This window comes from Canis aureus, chromosome X, assembly GCF_053574225.1.
Source record: "Canis aureus isolate CA01 chromosome X, VMU_Caureus_v.1.0, whole genome shotgun sequence".
In the NCBI taxonomy this organism is placed as follows: Eukaryota; Metazoa; Chordata; class Mammalia; order Carnivora; family Canidae; genus Canis; species Canis aureus.
The window spans coordinates 47,407,784-47,424,557 of NC_135649.1; the positions used below are offsets into that span (position 1 = coordinate 47,407,784).

Here is a 16,774-nt window from a genome sequence, read left to right on the forward strand (position 1 = left end):
ATTGAATTCGCTTTTCATTCTTGGGATAAACTTCACTTGGTTGTGTGTGTGAGAAAGAGAAATTTAATCTGGTAATATGTGGGAGACTGGTCTTAGTTTTCTTTATTGGTACTAAATTTCTCTGATTTGGTTGTTGTAAAATGAGTTGGGACATATTTCCTCCTCTTCTGTATTAGTTTTCTATTGCTGCCATAAAACATTACCACAAACCTAGTATATTATTTTAGATATCAAACTTATATTGTCTCATAATTATCTAGGTCAGAAGTCTGACATGGATCTCATTTGCCAAGAATCAAGATGTTGACAGGGCTGTATTCCTTTCTTGGAGTCTCTAGGGGAACATCTTTTTGCTCATAAAGAACTAAACTCTTTTTTATATCTTCTATTTCTTTGCTCATAATTTTAGTTTTAATGAGGTTTTTAAGAGTGATGACTTGAGCATTTTTTATAATAGACATTTGAAAGTCTATCAAATATTTACAGTATCTGTTATCTCGTCTTATTGTCTGTTGATTGCCCTTTTCCATGCTTTTGAGAATTTCATGGTTTCTTACATCCTGGGTAATTTTGGTTTGTATACTGGACATTAAATATTATTTTTTACTATGTTATGGAAACCTCAAATAGCTGTACCATGCATTCTGTCTGTTTTTCATATCTGTGTTTAGAACTAGAGAGAGTCAGAATATGTGTATTCCATCTTACTTGGAACCAGAACCACATTGTATAAATTTTTGTGTTTACTTTTAATTCTTCAGTTTTAAAGAAAAATTACAAAATTATGGAAAATTTGCAAATATAGTGTAGAGAACTTTTCCCCTGAATCATTTGAGAGTAAGTTGCTAGTTTAATGCCCCATCCACCCTATGGTAGGCAGAATTTTAAGATGGCTCTATGACTTTCACCTCCTGGTGTTACTCCTACAATTACCTTACATCATATGGTAAAAAGGAGATCTCCCAGGTGGGCCTAATATAATCACATAAGCCCTTGCAAAGGAGAAAGCTTTATATGGTTGTTGACAAAAGCATAATAATGCTTAGATACATTACCATTTTTTACTTTGCAGATGGCAGGGGCCAAGTGCAAGGATCATAGAGAAACCTCTAGGATCTGAGAGCAATGACTTGTCAAAAGTCAGCAAAGAGATGGGGATATTAATTCTACCATTGCAAGGAATTGAGTGGGGATATTAATTCTACCATTGCAAGGAATTGAGTTTTGCTAAGAACCTGAATAAAGTTGGAAGAGGATTCTTTCAGATCCTCCAGATAAGAGCCCAGGACAGTTAAGACCTTCATTTCAGCCTCGTGAGACCCTAGACAGGAAACTAGCCAAGACTACTAATCTATAAAACTACAAGCTAGGGCACCCCTGGTGGCGCAGCGGTTTAGCGCCGCCTGCATCCCCGGGTCTGATCCTGGAGACCCAGGATCGAATCCTGTGTCGGGCTCCCTGCATGGAGCCTGCTTCTCCCTCTGCCTCTCAGTCTCTCTCTCTCTGAATAAATAAATTTAAAAAAAGAATCTTTAAAAAAGAAACAAAACTATGAGCTAATAGAGGAGTGTTATGTTAAGTTGCTGAATTCATGGTAATCTCTTACACAGAAGAAGAAAATGAATATAACCCCAAACATCTTTTTGTGCACATTTCCCACAAACACACTTCCCTACATATCCACAATATAATTATCAAAATCAGAAAATTAACATTGATATATCACTATGATATAAACTTAGACCCCAACAAATTTTTACCGTTCAGAGACTTTATAGCAAAAGGGCATTCAATTCAGAATCATCTATTGCATTTTGCTGAAAGGCCTCTTTATTATCCTTCAGTATAGAATATGTGTTGTGTTGTCTTGAATTTCTTTCATCAGCATTTTATAGTTTTCAGAGTATGCTCGATATGCATAACCTGAATCCATTCAAGAAGAAATATCAGGCAAAATCAAATCAAAGGACACTGTAGAAAATAACTAGACTTATAGCTTCCTGAAAGTCCACGAAAAACTGAGGTCATACAAAAGGACTTGGATGAGTACTGAGTTGGTAACCCTTAGATAACTGCACATTTTCTGCCTACAAAAGGCATTTGAGAGGTTAAAAAGATTGTTGGTGATTAGAAGACAACTTCTAGTGAGAACCGTTGCATTTCATGGGTGCTTCCATTATAGAGAAGGAGTAGCTGTTTTCATGCCAAAGGCCAAAAGCTTCAATAGGTGTATTTAGAGCCCCTGGAACTTGTTAACACTCAAGGTATCTAGCTCATCCCTGAGAAACCTAAAAGGTAAGACCAGCTAGTTACTTTGACATAAGACTGAAGAACATTTGGGGAGACTGGACTCCTTGAATTTGGGAGTTACATTGCACAAATAATGTGTGAGTGGTTCCCATAGACATAACATGAGCCATACAGGAGACAGAGCTAGTTTGGGGAGGTCATTGATCTAGGTCATGATAGTCTTCTGGAGGATCAAGGAAACCTTAGCAGAAACAACCTGGATATACTGCTGGAAGTATAGGCTAATGAAGTGGTCTAAAGTGACTAGCTCAGGGATATGTATTTGCCCAGTTCAAGAGAAGTGCAGGTAAGAGATTCTCAACAATGGGGAACTCCCTATAGAAACCATAAAGGAATCATACAAGGGAAGGAATTAACTTTAAATACCTTCACAGCCTAGAATGTGCGGGTACTAGATGACCATAACAGTTCCAGTTATATAGGACTTTAATCTTATTTTCTGTCTGCCTTCATCAAATGGAAACTGTTGTTTGCTTTTCAAGTTCATTTGTTTGTTTATTTTAAAGGAGATGGAAGTTTATTGAATACACTGCAAGGGAGTGGTGGGCAGGAGAGCAAAGGAGAGGCTTTCTACCTAAAGTTTATTTATTTAAGCAATCTCTACACTGAATGTGGGGCTCAAACTCATGTTCCCAAGATTTAGAACTGCTTACTCCAACTGAGCCAGCCAGGTGCCTCGAATGGAAACTGTTTTGTGACTTGAACTGACAGGAAGATTTTTTTACATATAGGGCAAGCAGGAAAGTCATGCGACATATGCTAGATTTTACTTAAGGGATAGGAGAACTAGTGCCAAGGGCAGGTTTGCATGGGTAGCAGGTAGAAAAAATGTTTTATTATAGTATTCTACAAATCCTACTTGTTCAATGTATTTGCTACATTTGCAACAATTTTAAGAATATGTGTGAGAATAGATTCTAAGAATATTAGATAATGGAAAAGGACCTAATTTTGGCTACTTTTGTCAGGCATCTTTCAACTTACAGGCAACTTGCATTTGCTATTTCCTTGGAAAACTTTACCCTCAAATATCTGCCTAGATCACTCCCTTACTTCCTTCAGATACTTCCTCCTGAGCCTTTTCTTGTTTTACCAACAAGAATTCAAGTTCCATGAAGACATTTTTTTGCTGTTTTATTTAGTGTTGTGATTCCCTGACACTTCAAACAGCACCAGGTATGTAGTATATGCCAAATAATTAGTAATAAATTCAGCTGAATTCATCAATATGTGTGACATAGCAGAGATTTTAAATTCAATGTGCTATCTCATTCAGCTAGATTCTAATTGTTTGCTCAGTTGGTTGACTGAACTATGGCCTCCTGATATATCACACCAAAAATGTTGGTATATCAGAAATTGCTAACAGGATGCCTGGGTGGCTCAGTTGGTTAAGTGTCTGCCTTTGGTTCAGGTCATGATCTCAGGATTCTGGGATTGAGCCCCATGTCAGGCTTCTTGCTCAGCGGGGAGTCTGCTCCGGTACTCATGCTCTCTCTCTAATAAATAAATAAAATCATTTTTTAAGAAAGAAATTGCTCAGTATGAGGGATCCCTGGGTGGCGCAGCGGTTTAGCGCCTGCCTTTGGCCCAGGGCGCGATCCTGGAGACCCGGGATCGAATCCCACGTCGGGCTCCCGGTGCATGGAGCCTGCTTCTCCCTCTGCCTATGTCTCTGCCTCTCTCTCTCTTTCTCTCTGTGACTATCATAAATAAATAAAAAAAATTAAAAAAAAAAGAAATTGCTCAGTATGAGCAATGTAACTAATCTAAAGAGTTATGGGAAAGGGAATGTTGGAGTGTGCTTATCATGTATTATGTGCTCATCTACTCCCTAACTATGTCTAAAGAGAGGGCTAGGGATCCCTGGGTGGCGCAGCGGTTTGGCGCCTGCCTTTGGCCCAGGGTGCGATCCTGGAGACCCGGGATCGAATCCCACGTCGGCCTCCCGGTGCATGGAGCCTGCTTCTCCCTCTGCCTATGTCTCTGCCTCTCTCTCTCTCTCTCTGTATGACTATCACAAATTAAAAAAAAATAAAAAAATAAAGAGAGGGCTAGAAGATGTTATCTTTAACAGAAATTGAGCAGTAATTAGGCAAGCATATTTTGAAAATCTTATAATAGATATTCTCATTAGGATGAGGAGGATGCTGGGAGTGATTCTTAAAGTTGGCATAGCCTCTTGTTTTCAGTAGTTATGCAAGGATCTCAGGGTAGGATAAACTAAGAAGCTGCAATTAACCACCATAGACAAGGAAAGCTTAGTTAACTTTACATGTATCAAGAATGTTATGGTAGACAGAATAGTTTGAATTAGGAATTTTTGTTAGTAGCTAATTGATCCTGTGAAACTATGACAGAGACAATATATGTGTTAAATCCTGTTGCATTTCATCCTAGGTTCATACTTATGGAGTGCCTTTCTCAGACAGCTATGCATTGACTGTTTTGTGGCCATTAGAATGTGAGCAGAAAACTCCATCATAATCTCCCATGAGCCCTCTCTCTCCTTCTATCTTCCAGCTGGATGCAATATTGGAAGTCACATGTTGAAGATGGTGGAGATTTCTGCCAAGTTCCTGCCACCTTGCTCCCTGAACGACTGCATTTCCACTCCCTTCCATCTGTATTGCAATGCTATCTGACTGAGAAATTTTCAGTTTGCTAAGCCTCTGAGATTTGGGAAATGCTTTTAAAAGTACTTAGCCTATGTGATGAGCACTGAGTAATGTATAGTATTACTGAATCACTATATTCTACACATGAAACTAATAAAACATTGTACATTAGTTATACTGGAATTTAAAAAAACTGAGAAGAAAAGAAAGAATGAAGGAAAGAACAATAAACTCCAGCTACTTATCTAAAAAACGTACTTAGCCAATTTTGACATGTAAGTATTACTAGGAGAGCATGGATATGTATCCCACTAATTTCTTACTTGATTTGGGTTACCCTAAAACCCTAGGTATGGCAAACAGAGGGCTGGTATGAGCCACTAGATAGTCTGGATTCCCTCTTAATTACAAGACCTGAATCAGTTGAAATACTATTCGTAGACCTCCTGAGTCAGGACTTTGCAATAATATCACAAGTAGATACTATGAATATTCTTCTTCTCCAAATATCTTGCAACCACAATCGGATATCATTGATCCTAATCGATAGATGAGAAAGCTAAGACTCAGAAGTTTTCCAAGATCATATACCTTGTAAATAGAGGTCCTGGGATTCTAGCTTGTATTCCTTACTCTTAGATGGCAAGACTGGTTGTTACAAACTTTTGTCATGTCATACATAGGTGTAAATTCATTCAGCAACACCTCTTAATGGGGAGGATGTTGAAAATAAAATGCTTCCCCTTTGGGTCTAGTTCTAGAAGACACATTAATTTGCTGGTTACCAAGTTAGCATAACATAAAGAAATGAGAAAATATATTGAATGACATGGCTCTTTTCAGATTTGACATACCAACTTTATCATATATTAAAAGTCTTTTTATATCTAAATATGTCCATGCTACTGTTTATATATTTTTCTATTTGGAGATGACTAAACTATTTTATTGATTTATAGTAAATTGTCCATTCTGACTATTGCTGTTCGCCTTTTTCATACCCCAGAAAGAAACACAGGACAATGGTCTGTGATGGTCCTCGTCTGGCTTGCTCAAGTGTTTCTCCTGCCTGCAGAGTCAGTGTGTCATCTTTGGGATGAGCTTTCACGATTTTATCTAACCCTGCAATTTCCTATATTGGTGACTCCAAGTCACCAGGCCGAATTAGCAGAAAGGAGATCACATCTTTCAGTACAGGAGTGTCCAGCATCTATTTTGTACAAGTCTGATTTTTTTCTTTTCTTTTTTTTTCCCAAAACTCCAGCAGTTTAATAACAAATGCTTCCCCACCCACACCCCATCACAGCAGCAGAATTACAGGTCCAACCATGGGGTGAGGGGGGTGCTGCAGAAAGCCAGGAGGAACAGGAGCAGCTGGTGAGGGGCTACCCCCCATGTCACTGACTCCTGGGAACATCAGAGGCCTCTCCTCTGCCCAGCCACCAACAGGGAGCTCCATCCAACGGCGGCTGGGGTTCCAGCCAGAGAGCATAAGAGGAAGCCAGCGCCAGCAGGGGGAGGAAAGGGATGAAAACAGAAGAGGCTCTGGTCCTGCCACCAAGCCCGGGTCCTCTGGCCTGCCTGTGCCAAGTCCAGCTGCCAGGAGCAGGGCCACGGGCCTCGCTCATCAAAAGGCTGCTACCACTCACACTGGCCTGATCTTCTTGGCCTTCTTCTGAGATCTCACAGCCTCATCATGGGCTTTCCGCTTCTCTGCCAGTTTGTTGGCCTCTCGGATTTTGCACCTCTTGCCAAACATGATCTTGTTATAAAGGTACTTCTCCCGCTTCTTCATCATCATGATGGCCAGGCGCTTGGCTTCATTCTCCTCCTCCTGGGCTAGCCGCTGCTTGTCCTGCAGCTTCACGGTGCCTGCCATCACTCTGGGCTTCTTCTCCTCCAGAAGTATATAAACTATACCCTTTAGTAGTCATTCCTCATTTTCATCCTCTCCCAGTTACTACCATTATTCTACTTTTGTCTCAACAGATTTGTCTATTTTGAATATTTCATATAAATGGAATCATACAATATGTGGCCTTTTGTGTTTGGCTTTCATTTAGCATAATGTTTTTGAGGTTTATCCATATTGTAGCCTTTATCAGGACTTCATCTTATTTTATGTGTACTGAATAATATTCTACTATATGAATATACCACATTTTTGTTTATTGGTTTCTCAGTTAATGGACATTTGGGTTGTTGGCACTTTTTCACTATTATGAGCATTTGTGTAAAAGTTTTGTGAACATAGGTTTTCAATTATCTTGAGTATATACATCCAAGGAAATTGCTAGGTCACATGGTATCTCTATCTTTCTCTTTGGAAGAATTGCCAAACTGTTTTCCATGGCGACTGCATGGTTATATATTCCCACCAGCAATGTATGAAGGTTACAATTCTCCACATCCTCAGCAACACTTGTTATTGTTTTTTGGCTTTTTTTTTTATAATAGCCTTGCTAGTGGGTACAAAGTACCTAAGGGACACATCCCCAGTGGTTCTGCTCTTGTCTAACCTTTATGCAGAAATTGGTCCTCCTGACTGGTTTACTACTGGACCAGATTCTGCCATTCACTTGGAAATGTTTGGCCTGATGGTCAGAAGCCACCTACATTTTACATTGTTCTCTACACATGTCCTGCTGCTTTCCAAATGCAATTCCTGGGCCCTGGCATCCTTCTCAGATATCCTTACCAGAAAGGACCTGAATAGGTCATTTACATGAAGCTATACTTGACTAATTATGGTAAGTGTGGGAAACTTACAAAACTGAGAAAAAAGGAGAAGACACCTTATGTGAAAGACTCACGGAGTTTTCAGCTTCATTCAGTTTATGGAGACCCCAGCGAGGGGCCTTGTCCTTGAATGCTGTGACAAGACCCCTGTTTTTGTGTTTTTCCTTTCAAGAAACACTGTCCCTATTTGCAGATGGTATAAATGCTTATGTAGAAAGCTGCAGGGAATCTAGAATCAGCTACTAGAAATAATAAATGAATTTAGCAATGTCATAAGATACAAGGTTAATATAGAAAAATCAATTTTATTCTTATGTAGTAGCAGCAGCAAACAATTGGGAAATTAAATGTAAAAATTCCATTTATAGCAGCAACAAAAAAGATAAAAATACCTAGGAATAAATGTAACAAAATATGTACAAGACCCCTATGATGACAACTACAAAACACTGTTTGGAGAATTTAATAAGATTTGAATAATAGAAGTCATACAATGTTCACATATTGAAACTATTTTTTTTTTAAATTTTTATTTATTTATGATAGTCACACACACACACAGAGAGAGAGAGAGAGAGAGGGAGAGAGGCAGAGACACAGGCAGAGGGAGAAGCAGGCTCCATGCACCGGGAGCCCGATGTGGGATTCGATCCCGGGTCTCCAGGATCGCGCCCTGGGCCAAAGGCAGGCGCCAAACCGCTGCGCCACCCAGGGATCCCTGAAACTATTAATATAGCTATTCTCACCAAACTGATGTACAGATTAAAACCAATCCCAATAAGAATTCTTGCTGGCTTAAAAAGATAATTAGCTGATTCTAAAATTTGTATGAAAATCCAAGGGACCTAGAATATCCAAAGCAATTTTAATAGAGAAGAACAAAGTAGCAGGAGTTTCCCTACCTTGTTTCACGACTTACTATTAAGCTACAGCAATCAAGAGAGTTTAATATTGGTGAAAAAAGAGGATCCCTGGGTGGCGCAGCGGTTTAGCGCCTGCCTTTGGCCCAGGGTGTGATCCTAGAGACCCAGGGTCGAATCCCACATCGGGCTCCCGGTGCATGGAGCCTGCTTCTCCCTCTGCCTGTGTCTCTGTCTCTGTCTCTCTCTCTCTCTCTCTCTCTGTGACTATCATAAATAAATAAATAAAAATTAAAAAAAAATATTGGTGAAAAAATACATATATAGATCAATAAAACAAAATAGAAAGTATAAAAATATACCTACATATGTCTGAGTACTTAATTTTTGACAAAAGTACAAAGGCTATAGGATGGAGAAAGGAAAGTCTTCTCAACAAATGGTGCTGTATTAGTCCAATATCAATATGGAATAAAATGAACACGAGAGTTTACTTCATACCTTAAACGAAAATTAACATGAGATGGTTCATAAAACAAAATAAAAAGCCTAAAACTATAAAACTATTAGAGTAAAATATGGGATAAAGTCTTCATAACCTTGGATTAGGCAACACATTATTTAAATAGGACACAATTATAAAAAGGAAAAGTGGATTAAATGTACTTCATGCAAATTTACAACTTTTGGTCTTGAAAGAAATCATTAAGTAAATGAAAAGGCAAACCAAGACAGAAAAGTGTATAACATATATATCAAAGAAATTGAATATAGAATTTATAAATAAATCTTGCAACTCAGTAGTAAGAGGACAAACAACCAAATTTTTTAAAATTAGCAAAATATTGGGTCACCTGGGTGGCTCAGTTGGTTAAGGGTCTGCCTTCAGCTCAGGTTGTAATCCCAGGGTCCTGGGATTGAGCCCAGATTTGGGCTCCCTGCCCAGCAGAAAGCCTGCTTCTCCGTCTCCCTCTGCCCCTCCACTACTAATGCTCATGCTCTCTCTCTCTCTCAAATAAATAAAAATCTTAAAAAATATTAGCAAAATATTTGAACAAATTATTTCGCAAAAGAAGATATATGAATAATAAGTACGCGAAAAGATGCTGAACATGATTAGTCACTAGAGAAATAAAAATTAAAGCTACAATGTAATACACACCTTTTTAGAGTGGTTTAGATTTCTAACAGACACATGAAAAGATGCTCAACATCATTCATCATCAGGGAAATACAAATCAAAACTACAATGAAATAGCCTCTCACACCTGTCAGAATGGCTAAAATCAACAACACAGAAAAAAACAGGTGGTGGTGAGGATGCAGATAAAGGGAATACTCTTAACTTTTTGGTGGGAATGCAAACTGGTGCAGCCACTGTGGAAAACAGTATGGAGTTTCCTCAAAAAGTTAACAGTAGAACTACCCTATGATCCAGCAATTTCACCAAGAGGTATTTATCCAAAGAATACAAAAACATTATTCAAGGGAATATATTCATCCCAATGTTTATAGCAGCATTATTTACAACAGGCAAACTATGGAAAGAGCCCAAGTGTGCATTGACTGATGAATACTTGTCAATGCACAAATATTATGAAGTACAATTTATTTACTTGTAAATAAATTTATTTATTTGTAATAGCCCAAAATTGGAAAGTACCGAAGTATCCATCAAGAGATGAATGGATAAACATTCACCATATCATGGAATACCACTTAGCAGTAGAAAGGAATATGCTATTATTACATGCAAAATCATTATGTTGAATGAATGAAGCCAGATAAAAATAAGAGTATATGCTCTGTGATATAAAAAGTATTGCAAAAAACAAAATATAGGGACAGAAAGCAGACCAGAGGTTGCTTGAGGATGCGGGTGGAAGGAGGGATAGATTACAAATGGGAAGAAAGAGACTTTCAGAAATAATGGAAATGTTTGCTATTTTCATTGTGGTCATGATTTCATAGGCTTCAATATACATAACACAGATCAAATTGCATAGTTTAGGTCTTTTTAAACTTTATACCTTTATAAAGCTAAATAATTACTCACACGTAGACACAGACTGAAAGGACTGGAAGTGATAACTTGTATTGGTGTTTTCTTCTCCTGATACTTCGTTTATTTTACTTTTTTCATTATAAGTTCAATTTTTTCCTTGGTGGCCTCTTTAAAGTATCCCTCAATGAGATCTCCATTTTCTGTTAATTGAAGATGACAACATATGCTTTTGGAAGACTCTTCTTAGAGATCTCTTTGTGTTTTTAATTACTGGGCTTCTATCCAAAGCCTTGCCTCAAAATCTATAAAATCATACACATATTCCTCGAGAAACTAAATAGTTACAAACATGAACACATAAATGAGTGATAGGGATGAATGCATTAGTTTGTTATTCCTGGCTGATTCATTTTTTGGTTTTGTTTTCATATTTATTTTCTTGCCAGCCTCTTTAGGGACACTTCCATATAATACATCTATCTCTATGGTCACCTTAAAGAGTCAGAATATATTACCCACCAAGATTGACCCTCCCATGGGATGTGTGGATTCACTAAAGTAACTCAGTTCTCCTTCAATCACCTTCTGACTTGGTGACTTTTACTTTTTCCCCTGGCTATTACTTTTTCCAAAATTCTGTTCTCATTCCTCCACCTTTGCTGAAACACTCAGAAAAGGATGCTTGTTTGTCTTCTGTCATGTTCTGATCATGGTCCCTGAATTTTATGTTTCTAGAAAGTTCTGGACTTATACCTGACCATCAGAGAAACTTCCAGGAGAGGTGTCTTAATTTGGTTCTCCTTCAACCAATCATATTGTAACCTTGTTCCCTGACCTTTACCACTTCTAGAAAGTTCTGACTTCATCTCCCTCAGAAACACCAAAGAAGGGGGCTTTATTTCAGTTCTTTCAAAAAATCTCATTCTGAACCCCAACATTGACCTTTACTTCTTTTGGAAAGTCTGTCCTCATCTCCCACCACCCCCAAAGAACCCTGGTGGGAGGCTTCCTTCAGTTCTCCTTCCACCCATTAAGTTCTAATCTCACTCTCCACCCACAGATTTTTTAAAATTGAGGCTACCTTGGGAAATCTGGGACTGGTGTATGGAAAGGTATAGTATTGATTTTCAGAAGGACCAAAAGGCCACTCATGAACTTCAATCAGCTAGCCTTTATGAATTGCCTAAGTTCACCACCTTGCATTTCCAGATCAGAATCTCCATCATCCTCTTCTTCTAGACAGAAGCTGAAAGATCATTCCAGCTCCAAAAGGTTGTAAGGGGCACAGAGCTCTCATTAAGTGTTTGCCAATTAAACATGCAGGGAATCTGATGACTTAAGTGTGAACAAATAAACAGTGATTTTGTTTAAGTTGTACGTTTGTTAATGCACACACTGGCAATGAGCACACATATATTTCCAAATCATGCCTCGTGGAGGTACTGTGGGAAGGATATAAGCATCCTGAACTGGGGACTGTGGTCTCAGCTCTACCACTAACTGGTTGTGTGAACTTGGGAAAACCGTTTCCTTACCTAGTTTCTTCACTGTGAAATGAAGTTTGAATTAGTGATTTAAGACAAAAATTTTAATTTCAATTTAATTAACATATACTGTATTATTAGTTTGAGGGAGAATTCAGTGATTCATCAGCTGCATAGAACACCCAATGGTTCAATTGCCCTTCTAAATGCGCATCTGCCAGTTATCCCCCCACCACCCCTTCCCCCAATAAACCCTCAGTCTATTCCCTAGAGTTAAGTCTTATGGTTTGCCTCCCTGTTTTTGTCTTATTTTATTTTTCCTTCCCTTCCCCTGTGTTCATGTTTTGTTTCTTAAATTCCACAAATGAAATCATATGGTATTTATCTTTCTATGAAGGACTTATTTCACTTAGCATAGTATCCTTTGGTTTTATCCACATCATTGCAAATAGCAAGATTTCATTCTTTTTGATGGCTGAGTAATATTCCAGTGTGTGTGTGTTTAGTGGCAGAGAAAGGTGCTGGAGTTTATGTATATTATAATATATATAAAGTTAATATATATATACACATACAAAGATACGGTATCTACATTTTTATCCACTCATCTGTCAATGGATATCTAGGCTCCTTCCATATTTTGGTCAATTGTGGACATTGCTGCTATAAACATTGGGGTGCATGTGCCCCTTTGAATCACTATATCTTTCAATAAATACCTAGTAGTGCAATTGCTGGGTTGTAGGATAGCTTTGTTTTTAACTTTCTGAGGAACTTTCATATTGTTTTCCAGAGCAGCTGTACCAGTTTCTTTTACCTTGTAACCTACATTTAGAAATACATTTTATAAGGCTATATTTCCTACATGTAAAAAAAGTTTCTTAAAATAACTTTTTAAAAAGATTAATTTACAGGTACCTGGGTGGCTCAGTTGGTTAAGTATCTCAGGTCATGATCCTAGAATTCTGGGATGCAGTCCCATATCTGGCTCCCTGCTCAGTGGAGTCTGCTTCTCCCTATGCTCCTCCCTATCTCTCTCAAACAAATAAATAAAATATTCTAAAAAGATATTTACTTTAGAGGGGCAGGAGAGAATCTCAGACTCCCCACTGAGCATGGAGCCTGATTTCAGAACCCATGAGATCAAGACCTGAGCCAAAACCAAGTCAGATGATCAACCTACTAATTCACCCAGGCACCCCTCAAAATAATCCTTACTACTACTCATGGGCAATGGACTGGTTTTTTTGTTGGTGTTGAAGATTGCTTGTTGTGACCCACAAAACTAATTTTAAGAGCCATAATGAGCTTTGCGCAGTGGCAGTATCGTAGCCAATGAGGTTTATCCGAGGCACGATTATTGCTAATTGAAAAGAGCCATAATGAAAAAAAAGAGCCATAATGGGTGGCAATTGTCACTTTGAAAAATACTGGATTGCCAAGTCTTTTTTTTTTTTTTTGGATTGCCAAGTCTTTAAGCTTTCTCTCCACTTTCCTATAAACAAGTTTCTGTATTGGAAATATACTAAAAAAATTTAAAAACAGCCTCAATGTTACTGAGTCTCTTAGACCTTCCTCAGCTTATCACTTGTAAGTCAAATATGCTCTTATCCCCAGATGACAAGGTCTTCTAGAAAATGGCCCAGGCCAGATATATAGTAGGGGGTAGCTTGGTACTTAGCATCTCTTAACTTCAGTACCCTAATCTACCACTACCTTCACCCCTCTTATAATGTCTATTTTAAGGTCTTGTACTTTTCCTTTTTAATGTTTTTGTCCATTGAATTCAGGTAAGCATTCTTAATTTTACTTTATTGCTCACACTTAACAACATACACCTATGTACATAGATAGATGCATACATACATACATACCAGTGTTCTCAAATTAGAGGTGTACACTAGATTTACCTGGAAAGCTTGCTAAAAAATGGGAGATTCTGGAGTGCCCATCTGTGTATCTGGAGGACAGAAGCCAGATATTCTATATTCTCAAATCTCCCTTTCCCAAGGTGTTTTTATGCAGGTGGAAGACTCATACTCCTTGAAAAACAGTAGAGCACATACATTGTTAAAATTACATCAGATATTGAGTTAGGAGTATGATCCTTCCTTGTTCATTGGATGGAAACAACAACAACAAAAACAGTCAAAGACTAGAGATTTTGCGTTTAGGTAGCTAGGAGAGAAAAAGTAGTATTATAAAATAAAGACTAGGGTGAAAGTGGAAGATTGCTGTTTCAACTGCTTTATTAATTTCAATTATGAAAAGAATAGTTCTTTCTAAAACTGGGTGAAATTGCCCTGCTGGACAGAAAGTTTTACAGAGACAAAACAATATTTAATTACAAACTGGTAACTGGAAACACCAAATGTTTACAGAAAAAGTAAATCACAAAACTACAAGCTTGTGGAGCAGAGGCCACATTATTAACCTCAGGGAAAACCTTAAGATTCACGGTATAAGGCAAAAGTCATAATGATTATCAGGTTCAGGAGTTTGGAAGCGCTTATGATGCCTCATTTGCTGCTCTTTAGTCTTTCTCCTGATCTCCATCATTTGCCCTACGATCTTTTCCACATCATCTCCCATTTCATTGTGATCAATATTCTTGTTAGGTATGGCCCATCGAAAATTAGGGACAAGTCGTCTCATTCGCCCCAGCTTAACATTTCTTCCATTCTTCTGGCCTTCACTCCCTTTCGAATTGCATGATCCCTCTTCATTCTGCACAGAGCTCTGTTCTTCGTTTTCCTGCTGGGCACTTTCCATGTTGACACTTTTCACCACTTGTTTCTCTTTGGACGCCATTGCTCCTAAAAGACAAAAGAGCAATGATTTTCTTAGTGGGCTGATCAGCACCGAGGACAGAGGCCCTACTATGCACATTCCAAGATTCAAAGCCCTGGATCTCTTCAGTTTTTTAAAATTTCATTTTCCCACCTGAGAGGCTCCCTACGCCCTCCAGGGGGCCCCCGGTCCGAGCCCCCCTCCCGCCCCCGTCGCTCCCCTCCCCGCCCCCCCCCCCACCCAAAGCCCACCATTTTCCCTGCCGATCCCTTCCCAGGCCTCTGCAGGCACCAAGATGGAGGACGCGCTGGGGCGGGGGGAGGGGTAGGGAATTTGGGGCCTCAGGGTTTTCCACACGTTCCCCGCACGCCCCCTCTACTGTCCCCCACACCGACCTGGGCCTATCCTTGCAGTCTCCTCCTCCTCCTCCGGATTCTCGCCGCGAGTGCGCCGCCGCAACACTTGGACCAGCACACCTGCAGAGGGCCGGGGTGGCAGCAGGGGGGCTGCGGCGGCCGAACGCTTCGCGCGGACCCGACGCTACCCAGCCCCTCACGGGCCCCCCACGGCCGTGCCCCCCCGCCACCCCCAGCCGCCCCATCCCCCGCGCTGACCACCATTTTCTACACCAAGAAGGACCGGCGCGGTGCGGGGCGGGGCGGGGCGAGAGGCAGGTGATGCCGAAGGGTCAGCGCCTCACCACAGCCCGGCGCTCCGCCTACCATTTTCTGCAGCCAAACGCGGGCCGCGGTGGGGCGGGAGGCTGCGGTCCCCCCGCCGCTTCGCCCCGGGGCTGCGGCACCCCGGTGGGCTCCGCGGCCCGTGTGGGCTCTCCCACACCAAGCCCAGGGATCGCTCCCCGTCCGCCGGGTCCCTTACCTGCTCCCCTCCGCCTCCTACTCTTTGGGGCCGCCCCTGGTCCGCCGCCTTCAGGGCCACCGGGAGCAGGTACCGACGAGCGGGAGAGCGAGCGAGCGAGCGAGCGAAGGCCGGGTCTGACGCTACAGCGAGGCGCGCGAGTCAGCGTTGGCGGGTCACGTGAGGCCTTCGTCACTGCTCGGGGCACCGCCCCCATGCCGTGTGGGCTGCTGCCCGCGAGGTGGCGTTCGGCGGGGCCGCTAGCACAGCTCGCCTCTGCTGCCGCGTCCTTCTTAAGCAGCACCAGCCTGGGCTCTGTGACTCTCCCTTTGTGTATTCCTGGGCCTTTCTCTGCCTGCTGGGGAAGGGCAATATTTTCTCAGGGGCCTGTTGGCCATTCCCAGTTTTTCTCTGGGGACTTGCCTCTTCCTATCCTCTGCTCCTGGGATACACCCCCCCCGCCATGACCTGCGCTCAAAATTTAAGGGGGCACAGAAAACCTCGGTAGTGAAGATAATCGCATTTTAATGCAGTATTTAAATAAAAATTATGGGATGCCTGAGTGGCTCAGTGGTTGAGCCTCTGCCTTTGGCTCAGGGCGTGATCCTGGAATGGAGTCCTGAATAGGGTTCCCCATGGGGAGCCTGCTTCTCTCTTTGCCTCTGTGTCTCTCATGAATAAATAAAATCTTAAAAAATTAATACAAGAACATCTATGAACAAGATGTCCCACCCAACCCACTCCCAACCTGAGGTCCTCTTGCTACCAATGCTCACTATTTTTTCTATACGAAAATATGTATGTGGGGTAGGGGGACAAGAAAGGAGATGAAATTTTTTTTCTAATACTTAATACTTTTTTGTTTTGTTCCTTTTTGGATTAGAACTGCATTCTGTTTATAGTTTACACTAACTTTAACTTTTGTTATGGAAAATATCAAACATAAGCAAAAATAAAATAGTATAATGAAAGCTTCTGTACTCATCACCTAGCTCCAATAGTTAACTCATTGCAGTATTATTTCATGTATATCTTTACCCATTTCCTACTCTTAGAGACTATTTTCGAAGCAAATACCAGTCCTAATATTTTATGCATAATTATTTCAAA

At 40.4% G+C, this 16,774-nt stretch overlaps 2 protein-coding genes and 1 pseudogene across 3 annotated transcripts in view; 1 reads left to right on the forward strand and 2 right to left on the reverse strand.

Moving 5' to 3' along the window:
- BEX3 (brain expressed X-linked 3) overlaps positions 1-16,774 on the reverse strand; it is a 323,487-nt gene that overhangs the window by 157,673 nt on the left and 149,040 nt on the right. The gene's annotated exons all lie outside the window — the stretch shown is intronic.
- On the forward strand, positions 13,323-13,489 carry LOC144309349 (U4 spliceosomal RNA; annotated as a pseudogene).
- Positions 14,248-15,360, reverse strand: BEX4 (brain expressed X-linked 4). The gene is made up of 2 exons (XM_077887411.1): positions 15,202-15,360; positions 14,248-14,832 (listed from the first exon to the last, which is right to left on the reverse strand). Exon 2 carries the CDS (start codon positions 14,825-14,827, stop codon positions 14,471-14,473), a length of 357 nt encoding a protein of 118 aa, XP_077743537.1. The 5' UTR covers positions 14,828-14,832; positions 15,202-15,360; the 3' UTR covers positions 14,248-14,470.